We start from the raw sequence: 20,893 nt of genomic DNA on the forward strand, positions 1-20,893 counted from the left end.
ATAACAGTCCTGTAACCAAATTAACAGCAAGAGGGCAGCAGACACCAGCTATGAACAACCTTTCAGAAGATGTCTGCTGCTAATGCAATGTCTAGATACATTGTACTCTCATATTCAGATCCATTCCTATGTGCAGTTTAAAATTAAACATAAGATAATTGCAGCATGTGAGTTAGGAAACAGTCTAGCTAGTAGTGAGCTTGTATTTTAAGTTTCATGGTGACGTGACTGCGTGTGTCTTCCTCTTCCTGTTTGTGTGCATGTGATGAATGTGTGTGAGATGTGTGCTTTGGTCCTATTGGAGAGGAGAGAGCTGGTGTATGTGAAGGTCACATGTACAGTAGAGCTGCACCGGTGCTGCAGACGCAGAAGAACAGTGCTGAGATAGACAGGGAACCCTGTGTCCGCTCTCCCTCAGCGAACACTGCACTCGACAGCATGCCTGTTTTCCTTGAACTAACACTGCGCATCGGAAGAGACTGCACTTTGTATATGTCTGCTATTATGCGGACATTACTTGATTTACAACCCCATCAAAAATACATTTTAATAGTGTGAGCTTTATTATATACATAAGAGTATATTCTTATGATGCCCATCAAATTATGTTTGCAGTCTGTGGCTGCCTTTCTGTTTCCTCAAATTGGTCCTTTTTTTTCTCATTGTAACCAATTACACATTTCACCTTTAAATTAACTACCAGGCAGTGCAATTATCAGTGTGTCATGGCCTCTTCCTGCCATATGGTTTATTATGTGATGTTAAAGAGCATTAAGGGCCGTGCTTAACCCTCTGGCCTTTGCCCTCATCAGGGTCAGCAGCAGTATGAAGGGCGGAGGTGGAGGGAAAGAACCTCCGGTAGAGGGAGAGATCAGTGGAAAGCGACCCAAACGCAAGTGTCTGCAGTGGCACCCGTTGCTGGCCAAGAAAGCTCCAGATTTCTCTGAGGAAGAGGAGGAGGAGGATGAAGAGGAGCTGGAGAAGGTGAATGATTACACAAACTGGATTCATTTGAGTGCATTAAAGGGATAGTAAACCCAAAATTGAAAATTCTGTCATTAATTACTCACTCTCATGTTGTTCGAAACCCGTAAGCCCTTCTTTCATCTTCGGTACACAAATTAAGATAATTTTGGTGAAATCTGAGAGCTTTCTGCCCCTGCATATACATCAACGTAACTGACACATTCGAGGCCCAGAAAAGTAGTAAGGGCATTGTTAAAATATTCTATGTGACATCAGTGGTTCAATTTTATGAAGCTACTAGATTACTTTTTGTGTGCAAAGAAAACAAAAATAACAATTTAATTCAAGCGTTGTGGTACTGTCGTAAACACGTGTCGAAAACTGACACGGAAGAGAATAAATTGTTGAATAAAGGCTTTATTTTTGTTTTCTTTGTGCACAAAAAGTATTCTTGTAGCTTAGTAACATTACGGTGGAACCACTGATCTCACATGGACCATTTAAATGAAGTTCTTACTACCTTTCTGAGCCTTGAACGTGTCAGTTGTGTTGCTGTCACAGTAAAATGGTAACGTTTGAAATGTTAGTACAAATAAAAACTGTTTTATATTTTAATATATGTTTTAAATGTAATTTATTCATGTGATGGCAAAACTGTTTATTATTTATTATAAATGATTTATTTATAACAGAAATGTTTTGTAGCATATTATAAATGTCTTTACTGTCACTTTTGATCAATGTAATGCTGCTTTAATGAATAAAGCAAAACACTTTTTGACGGAAATGTATATTGAGGGCTGTATAAACAAATATTTGTCCAAAAAATTATCTTTAGAATTAGAATAATCGGTAACACTTTAGAATAGGGAACACTTATTCACTATTAACTATGACTTTTCCCTCAATAAAGTCCTAATTTGCTGCTTATTAATAGTTAGTAAGGTAGTTAAGTTTAGGTATTGGTTAGGATTAGGGATATAGAATAAGGTCATGTAGAATAAGGCATTAATATGTGCTTAATTACTACTAATAAATGGCTAAAATTCTAGTAGTACGCATGCTAATAAGCAACTAGTTAAGAGACCCTAAAATAAAGTGTTACCAAGACGATTGAAATAGACCTTCCTTTTCTGCACAATCTGTTTCAGTTTCAAAAATGCGTCAGTACAGCAAAAAACAAAGCAACTTCATATGGTCTTTAACGTTGCATCATTGTTAAAGCATGGTCAGGTTCAATCAGATTTGTAGAATATACAAATATATGTTTGTTTTTTGTAGGGCAAAAATTTAACTACCTCTGTAGTTTCCCTATAGTTCAAATTTCATAATTTCATGCATATTGTTTCATTTTAATATTGTACTGTAGTGAAATATTGCAGTAAAAATATGTGAATAGGCTTTGGTTTTAATCTTTGTGTAGCTTTGTTCACTGCTGCTTTTGAAATTGACCAGGTCTCTCTATGTCTCTTTCCACTTTTTCCTAATTTTTCTCCTCAGGAGCCGGTGTTATGTGCAGAGAGTGGAGCACAGGAGGGAGAGTGTGGTGGGATGGAAGATGACAGTGAGGGATACTCCTCTGAACAACGGGCTCGCCGGCCCATGAACGCCTTTCTGCTGTTTTGCAAACGGCACCGTTCACTGGTCCGACAGGAACATCCGCGACTAGACAACCGGGGAGCCACTAAGATACTGGCGGACTGGTGGGCTGTACTGGACCCCAAAGAAAAACAGAAATACACAGACATGGCCAAGGAGGTGAAAACCAATCTAAGAGAGGCAGACTACACACAGTAACCATGATTTTGGTGTTCATAGCAATTAAATGTGATAGCAAATATAAAATTTACTTCATAAAAACCTAATAGTTTTAAACCCATGAAAAACAGCAGGAAAAAAACTTTTAAAAATTGAAAATCAGTAGTTACAAAGGTTAAGGAAAATGTCAACAGCTGACATAAATCTATGAGGCAAGGCAAGTTTATTTATATAGCACATTTTTTCCAAATGCAATGACTTCAGTTTTCTCCTTGTTTAACTGAAGAACGTTTTGGCACATCCAGCTGTTAATTTCATCAATGGATTGGCAAAGGGAGTCATTGGGGCTGTAGTCATTTGGCGATAAGCCTAGGTAAACCTGTGTATCATCTGCATAGCTGTGATAGGCAATTTGGTTCCTTCTCATTATTTGACTTAGTGGGACTGTATACAGGCTAAACAAGAGTGGTGCAAGAATTGAGCCTTGTGGGACTCCGTCATGGACGTCCACTTAGATTTATGCTCTCCTATACTCACATAATATTATTTGATTATGTTCTTTTTTTATACAGTATAAGGATGCGTTCATGAAGGCTAATCCTGGTTACAAATGGTGTCCTGCCACCAACAAGCCGGTAAAGGGTCCTTCTCACTCTGTGAGTAATGCCCGCAAGAAAGTCTGGTCTCTTCCATCCAACCCTAGCAAGGAATCTTCAGTTGCCAAAAAACAGCCCAAAACTGACAGCACACCACAGCTCAACTTCGCCATGGCTGGTAGGAACAAAACAAACACTTAAATGTGTCCACATATGCACTACAGGTACATCTAAAAAAATTTGAATATCATGAAAAAGGTCAATATTGTTTGACACTCATTTGAGAAAGTTAAACCCATATATTATATAGATTCATTACACATAGAGTGAAATATTTCAAGCCTTTATTTCTTGAAATTTTTATGATTATGGCTTATAGATAATGAAAACCCAAAATTCAGTGTCTCAGAAAATTAGAATATTACATAAGATCAATAAAAAAAGGATATTTTAAACAGAAATGTCCGGCTTCTGAAAAGTATGTTCATTTCTATGCACTGAAAACTTGGTTGGGCCTCCTTTTGCATGAATTACTGCATCAATGCGGCGTGGCATGGAGGCAATCAGCCTGTGGCACTGCTCAGGCGTAATGGAAGCCCAGGTTGCTTTGATAGCGGCCTTCAGGTCATCTGCATTGTTGGGTCTGGTGTCTCTCATCTTCCTCTTGACAACACCCAATAGATTCTCTATGGGGTTCAGGTCAGGCGAGTTTGCTGGCCAATCAAGCACAGTAACACCATGGTCATTGAACCAGCTGGTACCTTTGGCAGTGTGGGTAGGTGCCAAGTCCTGCTGGAAAATGAAATCAGCATCTCCATAATGCTTGTCAGCAGAAGGAAGCATGAAGTGCTCTAAAATTTCCTGGTAGATGGCTGCGTTGACTGACTTCATAAAACACAGTGGACCAACACCAGCAGATGACATGGCAGCCCAAATCATCACTGACTGTGGAAACTTCACACTGGACTTCAAGCAACATGGATTCTGTGCCTCTCCACTCTTTCTCCAGACTCTGGGACCTAGATTTCCAAATGAAATGCAAAATTTACTTTCATCTGAAAAGAGGACTTTGGACCACTGAGCAACAGTCCAGTTCTTTTTCTCCACAGCCCAGGTAAGACGCTTCTGACGTTGTCTCTGTTTCAGAAGTGGCTTGGTAGCCCTTTTCCTGAAGACGTCTGAGCGTGGTGACTCTTGATGCACTGACTCCAGCTTCAGTCCACTCCTTGTGAAGCTCTCCCAAGTGTTTGAATCAGCTTTGCTTGACAGTATTCTCAAGCTTTCGGTCATCCCTGTTGCTTGTGCACCTTTTCCTACCCAAATTCTTCCTTCCAGTCAACTTTGCATTTAATATGCTTTGATACAGCACTCTGTAAACAGCCACACCTTTCAGTAATGACCCTCTGTGACTTAACCTCTTTGTGGAGGACGTCAATGTCCGTCTTCTGGATCATTGCCAAGTCAGCAGTCTTCTCCATTATTGTGGTTTCAAAGAACAAGAGAGACACGGAATTTATACTGTAGGGATGGTCATTTATTGAAACTCAAATATAAATATTCTAATATTTTGAGATAATGATTTTCGACTTTCATGAACTGTAAGCGCTAATCATCTAAATTAAAAAATGTTTTACTTTACATGTAATGAATCTAAAATATATGAAAGTTTAACTTTTTGTAATAAGTTACATTAAAAATGAACTTTATCACAATATTCAATTTTTTTTAGATGTACCTATACTGTTCAAAAGTTTGGGTTTGGTAAGATTAGGAAAGAAGTCTCTTATGTTCACCAAGTTTGTATTTATTTCATCAAAAATATTGGGATATATTATTACAATTTAAAATAACTGTTTCTATTTTGATATATTTTAAAATGTAATTTGTTCTTGTAATGGCAAAGCTGAATTTTCAGCAACCATTAGTCCAGTCTTCACTGTCACACGAGCCTTCAGAATTCATTCTGATTTGGTTTGGTTGTGGATGTTTTTTTTTTTTTTTTTTTTCAGAATTCCTTGAAAAATAGAAAATCTAAAATAACACTTAAAAAAAAAAATAGATCAGTTGTAACATTATAAATGCCTTTACTGTCATTTTTAACAATTGTATGCATTTTTGCTAAATAAAATATTAATTTCCTACTAAATAATTAAAAACTATTGAACGGTAGTGTTCATATTCCTTCACTGCACTATGTCTCAGAGGTTGTTTAACTGTATAGTTCAACATTTCTTTACATCTTTTTCCTCTGCTGTGTTTATAGATCCCAATAAGATGGGCGGCTTAAGCATGCTGCTGTTAGCTGGGGAGCACGCACTGACTGCCAGAGAGGTACAGTAACATCATTTTGAAATTTAAGAAATTAACTTTTCAGGCTAAGTGCAACCTTTGATCAAATTGAGACCCCTTTTTGAATTGCTAACTTAAGGACTGTGTGATGCATTGCCATATTTTTATTAATGTTAGGAATGCGCTGTATCATACTGATAATTGGACAGTAGTAGAGATTGTATTAAATCATTTGAATGATTTTGGATGTATATTAAAGGATTTTGAATAGTTAAAGGGTTAGTTTGCCCAAAAATGAAAATGCTATCATTAATTACTCACCCTCGTGCCGTTCCAAACCTGTAAGACCTTCGTTCACGATTAATTTCAAAATTCTTGTAGTTCATATGCAAGAACCTCATATGCAAATCAAAACAGCCTTGGAAAACACAAATAAATCCAAATAAAAACATTTAGAATGGGTTACAGTGTAATTGCATATTCATGTGCAGATTTTGCTGTAGAAACACATACGTCAAAATAACCACAGTCAAGTTAAATGAGTTTTTAAACCAGGAACACAAAGAAGGCTCTAGATGGGAATAACAGTTATTAGTCTAGATTCATGTCCTCGTATCTTGATGTGATTGAGACAAATCTGCATCATTCTGTAGTCACGGCAGACCTCTGATATAATGAGCACATTATCAGTGCTCACGTAAATAGACTGTGACAGGCCAATCTCCACAGATACGGCAGTCGCAGTGGGCTGTGATTAAACAGACTGGGATGACTGTTTTGGGCCCCAAACTGGGTTTGTGTGCCATTAGGAGGTGCATAGACTTCATAAATTGTAGAGCTTTATGAGGCGTTGAAGATGCCAAGCCAAAGTGTGTGTGTGTGTGTGTGTGTGAATCAGGGATGTGAGCTGTTTGTTTGTGTTCCTGTGGGTTCCTCAGACTCTCACTCCTGTTAATCCTCTGTAAATTCCATTTTCCTGCCACTAAGTGATCCTAATTGCCTTCAGTGCAGTGCATTTGTCACTGAAGAGGGCCACGGGAGGTTTGTACAAAACAAAAGGCAGCGTCTTGTTGTTTTGCGGACAAATCACATTACATCATCTGTTTGGTCTTGTTTGAGGGGACGGGGCTGAATTCTCTACCTGTTGACTGTCCGTAATGTTTAACCAGGAATAGTCTTCTGAATCTCTGTGTTGTCAAACTAAATTTCACACACAGGTTGATCCAAAGCAACTGTGCCTGGCATTACAAGTCACTGATAAATTAAAACTAACACCATGCTGAAGTTGCTTCTTGTCAATAGTCATCTTGTTTCCAGTTTTTTGTGCTACTTAGCTAAACCAGTTAATTTATTTTTCCAGTTTGCTTAAAATGAACTAATTTTTTATGTGTGAATGTATGTGATATTTCTGGTGCCCAAGGCAGTCCTATTTTTACGGATAACTTGTTTTTTTGCAAGAACTTAATTACTTTTTTTAAGCAAAGACACATTAAATTGATCAAAAGTGACATTTAAAGAAATTTAAACAAATGTTTTTCAAACAAACTTTCTTCCTTTGAACTTTATTTCAGTATATAATTTTTTTTTTATTTGCAAGAAATTAACCTTTTCTGGTGCCCAATGCAAGGCAGTCCTATTTTTATGGACAACTTGTTTTTTTGCTAGAAATTAATTACTTTTTTTAAGCAATGATGCATTAAATTGTTCAAAATTGACAATTAAACAAATTGTTTCAAACTAATTTGCTTCTTTTGAACTATATTTCCGTAAAAATAAAAAAGATTTTTTTTTTTGCAAAGACACATTAAATTGATCAAAATGACATTTAAGCAAACGTTTCAAACAAACATTCTTCTTTTTAAATTTATTTCTGTAGTAATGACTGCTAAAACTTCAGCTTTGCCATTACATAAATAAATGACATTTTAAAATATATTATAATTCAAAACAGTTATTTTGAATTGTAATAATATTTCACAATATTACTGTTTTTACTGTAGTTACGTGCAGTCATGGTGAAAAATCTTACAGAGCCCAAATTTTTAAACACTACAAAACAAATATTTTATTTACAAATATCAAAAATGTGATTTGATTTCTCTGACTTGCTTCATTATGTGTAGTATTTAAATAACCTTTATATCAAAGCCAGTTCATCAATTTTCTGGTTTTCGGCCTAATATATATATATAGTTTTTACATTATGTAACAGCATTGAAAAAATTATAATTATCTGTAATTCAGAATAATAAACATTTCTAAATTAGCCTGCATCAATTGACTTCAGTGAATACAAAGTAGACTATAATTATTCAGCTGTTTTACTAATGCCGATGTCTAGATTCTGAGGTAATGTGCAGCGGTTTCCAGCTTAGACACCTCAAGCTGTCTTGATATCTGTCACTTCCTGTTTAGACCGCATAATGATGGGTATTTTTTTATTTTATTGAATCTACCTGTGGCTTTTCCATCAAATTGTCAACAGAAGGAGGTGTTGAGTTGTAAATTTCAGTGGTCATTTCAAAGAGGATGTTGATTCGAGGTTGTTTTCTTTTATGGCTTTGTTCTGCTTTACTGATTTCATTTTTTTATCCTTTCATTTTAGATTTCCTCCAGCTCTTCCCAGACAGGATGCACAGATGTTGCTAAGCACACTGGGAAATCAGCCCTTTTCCAGCTGGCTGAGGTGAGACCACCTGAAGACTTGTCAGTCCTTAATAACAGACCCTTAAAACCCTTCTTAGCAGTGAGACGTCTTAGATAGGGGTGGTTGGCTGTGTGCATCCAAATGACTTGCTTAATGATCTGAATGCAGTTTGTTGAAACTCATATTTTATTCTTTCCCCTCAGATTTCTTCCAGTCCAGTGCAGGCAGCTGGGGGAAGTAAGAACGCTGAGGACACAAGCTCTCTCACACATGTAGAGGTGAGGGTTTTGGACACTTAAGTGAAAGAAGTGCTACATTAATGTGGAAGATTTCCATTACCTGGTGAATTTAAAATTGAGCACTCATTCGGTTCATTTTAATGTCCCTCTTAGGCCTCTGGACCATCTCAGCCAAGTTCACCAGACCTGCCCAAGAGCTGTGTTAAATCACCCTTGTTTCAGCTGGCTGAGGTACAGTTGAACTCTCCTAGAGACTCCATTGCCCCCCTGTCCATCCCACTCTGAATTAGAGGCTGACATTTTTTCGGGAATCCCACGGGATGGGAAACAAACGTGATTGGGACGGGACAGGAAAAAATGTCAGCGGGAGTGGGCAGGACCGGGAATAGTATGATATCCAACTTTATACACAAATATACCTTTTAAATTAATAAACTATAAACTTTAGATTTTAATTTTGAACACTGTGCATTGTTTAAGCTGACTTTCAGTTCAATATAATAACAAAAAACTGCATTTTTATTCAACTAAGGTGGGCACGCTGTGATCTATACTGTATTTTTTACTGTAACTGACAGATTCCGGCCAAAAAAAAAAAAAAAAAACACAAAACGGGAGTGGGAGGGAATGGGAGTCCTTCTTCCGGGATTGGAACGGGACTGGATTTTATTTGTTGGAGTGGGACGGGAGAGGTTTGAAAATCCACTCCCGTGTCACCCTCTACTCTGAATGTCTTTCGACCCACCTTACCTCGCTCATAGTGCAGATATAGTCATGTTATGCTAGGAAGGAGTTCTAAAATGCATTATGCAGTGTTCACACTGCCTGTATTTACATTTTCCAGTCAGTGACCACAGCAGAAACATTCAGTAACTCAAAGAGTGCCAATAAAATGTCCCACTTCTGCTTTTGCTGGTGTATTACCTGCTAGAACGCAAACTTCCTCCATCCAGGCAGCCATTTTGATACTCCTGAACTTCCTGTCATTGCTTTTGTTTTTGTCATTTCTCTTCAGTGTCATTAACTGTAAAGGCCATCTGCTAACTATTAACTTTTGATTTGAGCAGTTTGCACTTTCTGTTCTTAAATTGTGGCACAAAACTTGACAGCATGTGGGGCAAAACTGGTTGTATTAGGCTGTTTTTTACTGTTTACCTAGACTAAAACTATTCAAAACTGTTTTCCGTAATTAAAAGAAAGCTGAAAAAACCCTTTAACTTAAAATACTTGAGTGAAAATTAGAAATGTTGCTTTGGCAACGAGCTGAAACAAGTTTAAGTTGAGGTACTAAAATAATTAAAACTTTAATAAATGAAATATAGAAATATTAAAAATATTATTCAAATATTACAAATAAAAAAATTGAAAGTGACAAAAACAACAAACGAACTAAAAAATAAACCTAAATTTAAAATTAAAAAAGAAAAAGCTAATTAGACAGTCACCTGCAGCCACGTTATATAAAACCATTATACTTCTTAGTTCTTATTAGTGGTGTTTACTAAGGCAAGCATCACTATTACTATTGCTTATAAGTAGGGTTGAACAAATCATTAATTCTCAGTTTTATAAATTTTTTATCCCGCAGATTAAATCTAAGACTTTTTAAAATCCTAGCAACTAAATGGTAACACACTGGCAACCACTGTAAACTCCCTGCCACCATGGCGGTGAGTTTTGCATGTGCGAGTCACAACATTGTGAATTAAATCGGAATTGTATTCCTCTCTGTGGGTGAATTTCCTAATGAGTTGTCCGAATAATTTCCTATTCCTGTTTATTGCTCTTGATATGTGTGTTTTGTGTGTCTCTGTAGCAGATCTCCTCCAGTAGGTCTCAGTCAGCGTCTGAGGGGAGGCAGTGCGGCCAGTCGGCTCTTTTCCAGCTCGCTGAGGTACATCACCAACCCACATACAGCACAATCACTGCCCTGGGTTACACAAAGATGCAAGACAGGAGGATGAATCTTATGCTACATACAGTATTTGATGTTATAATACAGAATTAAAGCTCAGTGAGGCAGTAGCTGGTGTTGACCGGTTGGCATGAACAATGGCAAGCAATGTTATGTAATAAATCCTAGGAGAGTTTTAAAGCGTAGGCTGCCACCTGGTGGGTGTTTATATTTTTTTCTTATTATATATTCCTGGTGTAATTGTAAACAATTCATCAGTACGCTTTTTCTGAAAAGTGTAAAAATCAAAATGAAACCAAAACTCTTTAAACAACTTTGCGTTAGAAAATAAAATATCATGTATTTAACATTTTTGCATATATATAAAATAATATAAATAACACATTTTTAAAAGATTAGATTTTTTAATAAAACTTTTTTTTTTTCAGTTTACATTTAAACGGTTAGTTCACCCAAAATTGAAAATTCTGGCATTAATTACTCACCCTCATGTCGCTCCAAACCCATAACCCTTCGTTCATCTTCCAAACACAAATTAAGATATTTTTGATAGAATCTGAGAGTTCTCTCATCCTCAGCAACGACATTACCACGATCAACACACAGAAACATACTAAGGACATCGGTAGAATAGTCCATTTGACTAGGGGAAGTCGTGGCCTAATGGTTAGAGGTCCGGACTCATAATCCAAAGCTTGTGGGTTCGAGTCTCGGGCCGGCAGGGATTGTAGGTGGGGGGAGTGAATGTCCAGCGCTCTCTCCACCCTCAATACCACGACTGAGGTGCCCTTGAGCAAGGCACCGAACCCCCAATTACTCCCCAGGCGCCGCAGCATAAATGGCTGCCCACTGCTCCGGGTGTGTGTTCACTGCTGTGTGTGTGCACTTTGGATGGGATAAATGCAGAGCACGAATTCCGAGTAAGGGTCACCATACTTGGCCGTATGTCATGTCACTTTCTTTCTTTCTTTTCTTTCACTTTCTTGACATCAGGGGTTCAACCGTAATTTTATGTAACTACCAGAATATTCCTTTTGTGCGCAAAGAAAACAATTTATTCAGCAATTCTTCTCCCCAAGTTACCGTCTTCCACCATTTTGGAACGTAATCAGCGCTATTTATGTTCAGGAAAAAGCTGATTATGTTGATTGCATTCATAATTAAATTTTTTAAGGATATTTAGATGTTTTAACTTGAAACAAGATAAAGATACTAATTAAGAACTGCATTTGCGAAAATATAGAAACTTAAAAAATTTCATCATTCAAACGTTTACTAATGGATAAAATCCAAGGGCCTACTTTTTTTATCCAGTTTCACTTAGCAATATGTCACAGTATTGAATTAAAATTGGTTGCGAACACAGTCTCATGTTGACTTCCAGGCAGCTTATATGTCATTTTTCCATAACCTGTTGTGCTTGTGTGTGTATAGATGTGTTTGGCCTCTGAGGCTGAAAAGATGGAAGCTCGATCCTCCCAGCCCTCTGGTGGTTCCTCCTCACTCTGTGCTCAGCACAGCTCAAGTAGCAGAGTCACCGAAGAGCAGGTGGACGCTCCTGAACTTCCTGTCACCATATCATCATCATTATCATCCTCATCATCCTCTACCTCCGGCTCCACCTCGTCCTCCCCTACTGACACCACCCCATCTGATCTCAGCCCGTGTAAGATGCTGAAGAAGAAGAAGAAAAAGAAGAAAGAAAATAAAGACGCGGACGAAAATCCTGCATCGCCCAAAAAGGCGAAGAAGCGAAACTCGCCTGAGTCGGACCTGGACACCGTGATGTTCACCATTGAAGCAGTAGCAAAAGGTGCTTGGGGCTCAGAAGAAACACCCAGAAAGAAAGCTCGTCCCTCAGGGAGTGAGAGCTGCCCCACAACGGACCAATCTCCAGCAGTGAAGAAGAAAACAAAACCTAAACCGAAAAAGCAGTTGAAGTTAAAAGACGATGACGCGGAGGAAGAGGAAGAAGGGGATGAAGAGACCAATAAACCACAGGACGTAGAGATGAAAACTGAGGAAGCTCCTCTGACCCCTAAAGATGAGTTTGAGAATGAGCCAGACATGAAGGTGGAGCCCCATATTGGCATGGAGGATACGGCACCACACTGCTCTCCTCCTCATCCTACAGAACTGGAGGAGAAAGACACAGACACCAAACCACCTCAAACCAGACTGGAAGATAAAGAGCAAGAGGTTAAGCCAGAGACCTGTGGGTCCAGGAAGTCAGAGCGTAGCTGTAAAGGAGCGCTTTATAAAACTCTGGTTTCCGAAGGGATGCTTACATCACTGAGAGCAAATGTGGACAGAGGTAATGCACACACACACACCTCCCACAGGTTCCTTTCCTGTTTGTTGATTTTGTCATAGGTGCTGTGTGACTGGATTTTAAACTCATTACACATTAGTTCAAACTGATCATATGGAGCAAATAGTAGCATGGAAAACCATACGTCCCCATTTATATCTGCTTATTCTGCAAATATGCCAATAACACAAAAATATATTAGGTTGTGCTTTCTAGCATTTTCTAAGGAAGCCTTGTACCCTTGTATGCTCAAGTACAATTTCAACATCATGATGTTTATTTTTTATTTCATATTATACTGAATACCATTTACATTTTAACTTAATAAGACTCAATAGGCCTTTTTCTCAAGTAATTCACATATACACTAAAATTAATGAAAAAGTGCTGTTTGGTTGTCTGGTCTGTGTTGTAGGGAAAAGAGGATCTATGCGGGGAAGTGTGTCCGATCATGAGGGCAGCTGGAATGACGAGAGCTGGGTATTTTCTCAAGCTGCTACCAGCAACCCAAAAAAGCTCAAGAAGTCGAAGTCTAAAGAGGAAACCACACCAGGGTGAGCTGTAATTCCTCCTATCACATCACTGAATCTGCAGGGAAACATTGAATTTTCTCCTGCAGAGGACTTTATTTTATTTGGGCTGCAACTAACAGCTATTTTTATTATGGAATATTTTTTATCTCGATCAATCAGGTCTAAAAAACAGATTTTATTTTCTGCATTTTATAAAAAAATAATAATAATCACATCTTGCTCAGTGCTTCAAACAACAAGCAAATTTAAGGCTATATAAACACCTTAATATAATAATGAATGTATGTTATACATGGGGTTTCAAATATAAATTACATATGTATTTGATATTTAATTAAAAGTGCAATTTAAATAGTTTTTAAGATTGTCAAAACAAACTAAAATTTTCTATTATTAAAAAGTAACAGAACAGCTTAAACACCCTAGTGAAGAATAAATATTCTAAAATTGTATTTGAAATACATTTATTTCATGCCAAGCATACTACAAATACATTTACATATTTACGTGTTTAATAAAAATAAAAATACCCTGCAATTGGACTTTTGGTATACTAAACTGGTATACTTAAATTCTGCTAAACTAATTTTGTACTTAATTCACGTTAATTGTGAAAGTATTGCAGAAGTCCAACTAATGATATACTGAAGTATATTCGATTGTGCTTAAGTGGAACTATTGCCAGTATACTTCAGGTACACTTTAAATATCTTGCATATAAAGACTGATATTATACAGAGATCAAACAATCCTCATTAAAAAACATTTTAGGTTTAATATTAATTAACAATTAAACTGACGGCACTAGATGGGTGCGTTGGAGACAAAGACCAGATCAAAAACTAAAAAACAAATCCCACACACTATCTATGCAACAGTTATCAAAATATTTATTAATGACGTTTCGGTTGCATGACCTTCATCAGGAATTTTTCAGATATGTTTGAAAAATTCCTGATGAAGGTCATGCGACCGAAACGTCGTTAATAAATATTTAATATTAAGAAATATGCATTGTGTACAAGTCGTACTCCAAATGAAGTTTAATTATAATTTTTATATCAGTAAGTCTCAAGCGATATGTCAGTAAGTACTAGGGCTGCCCTCGACTAAAGATTTTTCTGGTCGACTAGTAGTCGTTCATTTTAAGCATTAGTCGACTAATCGCACATTTATTAATAAACCATTTAAATCATTAGACTGTAATAAGCCTTTAATTGCCTACATAGCTAATAAGCACTTAAGTGCACGCATAAAGCTTGCCACAGTGCACCGCAGAAGCTAATGATTATGAATGTGTCAGGAAAAAACAGTAAGGAGGCTGCACTTACATTTTAATAATTTATTGATACACCCTAGTGCTTTCTTGTTTTCGAATTAAGAGATGAAGTCGGCGACACTGACTCGTCATCTCCGCAGTAGTGATGCGCCTGTGTGCATGTTTCACACGGATTACATAATCTGAGAATATTTGAATCGGTTATTTGAAGGTAGACATTTTTCTCTCTGTATCTCTCCTATCTGTAAGGCAAATATACACGGAGTTTCACTACTCAGCTTCAACATTAGATTGAGCGGCCATGTAAAGTTGCTAATACTTACATATTTCAGATGATACGCCGTATTTGAGGTCGATGAATGATAAGTGAGCGTTTGGATGTCCTGCCCGATGTACTGTATTACCTCTGTCCGACACGGACTGCGTGACATCACCTGTGGAATTAATTAATTAAATTTTTTTCCTGTGACTAAGCAACTAAAAAAATTTTGGTCAACCAAGCCTCTTCTGGTCAACTAACAGTTAGTCGACTATTAGGGGGCAGCCCTAGTAAGTACTTTTGAACTATACTTAGTATGAAATAAATTACAAATTTGTCGTCGACTTTTAGCATTTTTGATTTTTAGTGATTTGATTGATTAGTTGCAGCCTGATTCAACAGTGATTATTGATTGATTGATATAATTAATATTAGCTGAATCAGTATATTTGACGTTGAGGCTAACTTTTGGGTTTGCTTTTTTTATTAGGTTAATTGGAGATTGTTAATGGTCTAAAAAGACTTAAAACATTTCTGTGCATTAGGTTAGCTTGATAATTAAGTAAGAATTTCAAAGAGTTTTGTACATTTCAAGCATGTATCATACTCATATTTGCCATTCTCATCATAGTTTCAGACTAAAATTGTTGCAGAATAAAATTTTTGAAGAACATTCCATCATTTTTCATTGTGCAAGATTGAAGTCAGTTTATCTAGCAGACGTTGAATCCAGATGAGCAGACTTTGCACAGACGGCTAATGTTTTACTGTGTATAAAACTCACAGATTAGGAAAGCTTGAGGAGGAGTTCGAGAAAAAGTTCAACAGTTTACCGCAGTACAGCCCCCTGACTTTTGACAAAAAGAGTGTGGCGGTAACCAAGAAGAAAAAAAACAGTACATCCAGCCCTCCTGAACCGCCCAAATCCTGCAAGGGTGAGTTCACTGCATGCATGGAAACTGACATCACATCCTCCTAGCCCCCACTCTCATTTCCTCATTTGCTTACTTTCTTAGGAAGTAGTCATCTCATGTTCAGAATGACATGACTTCCACCTAACATAGCATGCTGTGTTGTTGTTGTTTTTTTGTTCTGTTTTATTGCTTGAAATTAGGTTCATCTTCATCTCAGAAAAAGACCTTATTCCACAAGATAGTGAACAAGTACAAACACAGGAAGGAGAAATCCAGTGCCGCAGACAAAGGTGACGCCCCCACAGCCATTAGATATCAGCTTCATTCTGTGTTCAGATGGCAAGACTGTGTGAACGAGTGCTGGAAACTGTGCTTGCATGGTGTTGGTTGTTGTTTGTCCGTGGTTTAGCCCAGTGTGCCTCAATGTTTCCTGCCGCATAGCAGGGAACGCTGTCATATCTAGGTCACTGTATACTCTGGTTATCTTAAAGGAGCACACGAGTCACAGTTATGTAAATACTTTTGATGCAACCTGGTGTGGTGTAGTACAAGTGGCACAAGTTAAATGCAATATAAAATCCTAAAGCATCATTCATTGTCAGACATCTGCATTGGGCCTTCCAGGTCTCATTTTTTACATTTATTTCACATGACCCTCCTCTGCTCCTTTAGACATCGTCCCAACTGACCCTGTGGGTACAGAATCAAGTCCAGTGGTGAAGTCGGGCAGTCCGTCTGTGTCTCCCTCTCCTGAACCCCAGAAGGTTCTGGATATACCTGTGGGCAGTCAGAAGAGGAAGGCCAGGAAGAGTAAAATCACACACTTGGTGCGCACGGCTGATGGCCGAGTGTCACCTGCAGAGGGTGAGCTGAACCCACAGTTTCCTGTTAAAACATCTTATTGATGATTTCTAAACTGATAATTTCTTGCAGAAACGCTCTACACCCATGTTCTACTTTTGTTGTACACTGCTGTTCAAAAGTTAAGATGTTTTAATTTTTTTTATTATTTTTTTTAAGTGTCTTTTATTTGGCTATTTGTTTATTTAGCTGGAAAAATCACCCTTTGTCATTGTTCTCTTGCATTATTGACAAACTATTTTCCAGTTGACACTGTAAAGCTGCTTTGACACAATCAGTATTGTATAAAGCGCTATATAAAAAAAGGTGGCTTGACTTGACTTGACACACACACACACATATACATATATATATATATATATATATACACACTCACTGGCCACTTTATTAGGTACACCTTGCTAGTGCCGGGTGCCCCTTTTGCCTTCAGAACTGCCTTAATTCTTCATGGCATAGATTCAACAAGGTGTTGGAAACATTCCTCAGAGATTTTGGTCCATATTGACATGATAGCATCATGCAGTTGTTGCAGATTTGTCGGCTGCACATCCATGATGCGAATCTCCCGTTCCACCACATCCCAAAGGTGCTCTATTGGATTGAGATGTGGTGACTGTGGAGGCCATTTGAGTAAAGTGAACTCATTGTCATGTTCAAGAAACCAGTCTGAGATGATTTAAGCTTTGTGACATGGTGCATTATCCTGCTGGAAGTAGCCATCAGAAGATGGGTACACTGTAGTCATAAAGGGATGGACATGGTCAGCAACAATACTCAGGTAGGCTGTGGCGTTTAAACGATGCTCAATTGGTACTAAGGGGCCCAAAGTGTGCCAAGAAAATATCCCCCACACCATTACACCACCAGCCTGAACCGTTGAGACAAGGCAGGATGGATCCATGCTTTCATGTTCTTTACGCCAAATTCTGACCCTACCATCTGAATGTCGCAGCAGAAATCAAGACTCATCAGACCAGGCAACGTTTTTCCAATCTTCTATTGTCCAATTTTGGTGAGCCTGTGCGAATTGTAGCCTCCGTTTCCTGTTCTTAGCTGACAGGAGCGGCACCTGGTGTGGTCTTCTGCTGCCCATCTGCTTCAGGGTTCAACGTGTTGTGCGTTCAGAGATGGTATTCTGCATACCTTGGTTTTAACGAGTGGTTATTTGAGTTACTGTTGCCTTTATATCATCTCTAACCAGTCTGCCCATTCTCCTCTGACCTCTGACATCAACAAGACATTTTCGTCCACACAGTTGCCGCTCACTGGATATTTTCTCTTTTTCAAACCATTCTCTGTAAACCCTAGAGATGGTTGTGCGTGAAAACCCCAGTAGATCAGCAGTTTTTGAAATACTTAGACCAGCCCGTCTGGCACCAACAACCATTCCACGTTCAAAGTCACTTAAATCCCCTTTCTTCCCAATTCTGATGCTCGGTTTGAACTTCAGCAAGTCATCTTCACCACATCTAGATGCCTAAATGCATTGAGTTGCTGCCATGTGATTGGCTGATTAGCATTTTGTGTTACCAAGCAATTGAACAGGTGTACCTAATAAAGTGGTCGGTGAGTGTATATATATACTTGCTACATGTACTGCATAAAGCTAACTGAGACTTGTTATAGCACTTGCAAACATTGCTCTTTTGTTGATTTTGATTGCTTCCATTGTCCTCATTTGTAAGTCGCTTACATATCACTTCATCTGCTAAATGACTTAATGTAAATGTAATGTGTATGTGTATATATATATATATATATATATATATATATATATATATATATATACATGTGTGTATATACAGTGCCCTCCAAAAGTATTGGAACAGTAAGGCCAATTCCTTTATTTTTGCTGTAGACTGTAAACATTTGGGTTTGACATCAAAAGATGAATATGAGATGAGAGATTAACATTTCAGCTTTTATTTACAGGTATTTCATCTGGATCTGATACACAACTTAGAAGATATCACCTTTTGTTTGAACCCACCCATTTTTCATGTTACCAAAAGTATTGGAACATGTGACGCACAGGTGTGTTTTGTTGCCCTGGTGTGTCCTATTAATTGATTATTCAAACAATAAATAGCACTGAATGTCTGCGCTCAGTTTCAGATCCGTGCAGACTGCATTTATAGTTAGTTAGACGTGTAACCAACATGAAAACCAGAGAGGTATCTATGGGTGAAAAACAAGCAATTGTGAAGCTGAGAGAAGATAAAAAAATCAATCAAACCATTGCACAAACACTGCAATAGCAAGTACAACCATTTGGAATCTCCTGAGGAACAAAGAAACCACTGGTGTACTAAGTAACACACCTCAAACGGGTAGATCAAGGAAAACATCTGCAGTTGATGACAGAAACATTGTGACAGCTGTAAAGAAAGACCCTAAAACAACTGTTAGTGACATCAGCAACAACCTCCAGAGGGCAGGAGTGAAGGTATCACAATCTACTGTTCGCAGAAGACTTCATGATCACAAGTACAGAGGCTACACCAGAAGATGCAAACCATTCATTAGCAAGAAGAATAGGAGACGAGCCTCAAAAATTCTGGGAAAAGGTTTTATGGACTGAGTTTAGCCTAAAGTTTGGAGAAAGAAAGGATCTGCTCATGATCCCAAACATACAAGCTCATCTGAAGCACAGTGTACACAGGTGTACATTATAGTACACATTATACAAGTAATGTAATGGCTTGGGCATCCATCGCTTCTTCTGGGACAGGCTCATTAATCTTCATTAATGATGTAACATGATGGCAGCAGCAAAATTAACTCAGAAGTCTACAGAAATATTTTGTCTGACAATTTACAGAAAGATGCAACCAAACTGATTGGGAGATCCTTCATCATGCAGCAAGATAATGACCCAAAACATAGTGCCAAAACAACAAAGGAGTTCATCAGGGGCAAGAAGTGGAAGGTTTTAGACTGGCCAAGTCAATCTCCACACTTAAACCCTGTAGAGTATGCATTTTACCTGCTAAAGAAGAGACTGAAGGGAGTAACCCCCCAAAACTGAAAGAGGCTGTGGTGAAAGCCTGGAAAAGCATCACAAAAGAAGAACGCAAAAGTTTGGTGATGTCAATGGGTCACAGGCTTGATGCAGTTATTGAAAGTAAAGGATTTGCAACTAAATATTAAGTCTTTTTCACTTTAATCTATGTTAATTCTATCTGTTCCAATACTTTTGGTAACATGAAAAATGGGTGGGTGCTATCTTCTAAGTTGTGTATCAGATCCAGATGAAAATACCTGTAAATAAAAGCTGAAATGTTAATCTCTCATCTCATATTCATCTTTTGATGTCAAACCCAAATGTTTTCAGTCTACAGCAAAAAATAAAAGAATTGGCCTTACTGTTCAAATACTTTTGGAGGGCACTGTATATATATATATTATGACAAGAAAAAACATTATAATATTAAAACAAAAATATACATTTCTATTAAATGTGTGTATATATATATATATATCAGGGGTGTCCAAACTATGGCCCGCTATCACTCCTGTGGCGGCCCGCGAGGGATTTTTAAAAATGATACGAATCTGCAGAGGTGGGCAAACTACGGAGATGGTCCTCACTGCAGAACACAAGATCCAGGGGGCGTGGTTGGATCTAGATCCAACTCCCCCCACCTTACATATACCTGAACCTACCCGTCTCCACCCCCTGATCCCTAAACCCACCCATCCCCACCCCTAAACCTACCAATCTACCAAAAGAAAAAACAACAGTGTAGATTGAATTTACAGAAACACAGATGCATCAAGTAAAAATAGCCACTGATGCCACTTGCCACTCTAGAGATGCACTATTCACAGATATATTTGTTACCTTTGTATACCGCAACCAAAAGTGGCCACCAACAAAAAGGTACTAAGATAAAATAAACCACATTAAGCTGTCATTTCAACATGGCGGATCTGTCTCATGTAGAATAAAATACGTATTTTTTTTAGCCAGTGATATGACTGGATTTTTATATCATGTGAGTAACCATCACTTAAAAAACATTTAGATTGTTCATCTCTGCTGTCCTGCCAATAAAAAACATTGCTGAAAAGTCTAAAATTCTTTTATTACTCTCTATTACAGCAGAAGACAAGTCCAAGGATCAGACCAAGAATCAGGATGAAAAGCCATTCACTCAAGAGACATTATGCAATAGGGGGGTCTGCTACAATGACCCCAAATCAGCGGAAGCGGACGTGACGGATGCGTCCGGTGGCCTCCCGGCCTTCTTCAGCTTGGCTGCTCTGGCAGAGGTTGCAGCCATGGAGAATGTGCACAGGTAAATAGGGAAACCCATCAATCTC

The 20,893-nt window shown here is 38.0% G+C and overlaps 1 protein-coding gene across 2 annotated transcripts in view; it reads left to right on the top strand.

Annotated features, from left to right (window-relative positions):
- The window catches only part of LOC306863878 (HMG box transcription factor BBX-like), a 30,624-nt gene that overhangs the window by 8,287 nt on the left and 1,444 nt on the right, over positions 1–20,893 (top strand). Inside the window, exons 3-16 of one of the 2 annotated variants that reach the window (XM_079407451.1) lie at positions 813–984; positions 2,467–2,724; positions 3,297–3,498; positions 5,584–5,651; positions 8,215–8,295; positions 8,460–8,534; positions 8,649–8,726; positions 10,312–10,389; positions 11,845–12,724; positions 13,137–13,275; positions 15,579–15,727; positions 15,907–15,996; positions 16,379–16,570; positions 20,673–20,868. In XM_079407451.1, coding sequence (XP_079263577.1) covers positions 826–984; positions 2,467–2,724; positions 3,297–3,498; positions 5,584–5,651; positions 8,215–8,295; positions 8,460–8,534; positions 8,649–8,726; positions 10,312–10,389; positions 11,845–12,724; positions 13,137–13,275; positions 15,579–15,727; positions 15,907–15,996; positions 16,379–16,570; positions 20,673–20,868 — 2,645 coding nt within the window. In that variant the 5' untranslated portion in view covers positions 813–825. The remainder of the gene's footprint in view (positions 1–812; positions 985–2,466; positions 2,725–3,296; positions 3,499–5,583; positions 5,652–8,214; positions 8,296–8,459; positions 8,535–8,648; positions 8,727–10,311; positions 10,390–11,844; positions 12,725–13,136; positions 13,276–15,578; positions 15,728–15,906; positions 15,997–16,378; positions 16,571–20,672; positions 20,869–20,893) is intronic. The other variant, XM_079407452.1, reaches the window with a different exon arrangement.

The sequence above is a fragment of the Barbus barbus genome (assembly GCF_936440315.1).
Source record: "Barbus barbus genome assembly, chromosome: 45".
Classification (NCBI taxonomy): Eukaryota; Metazoa; Chordata; class Actinopteri; order Cypriniformes; family Cyprinidae; genus Barbus; species Barbus barbus.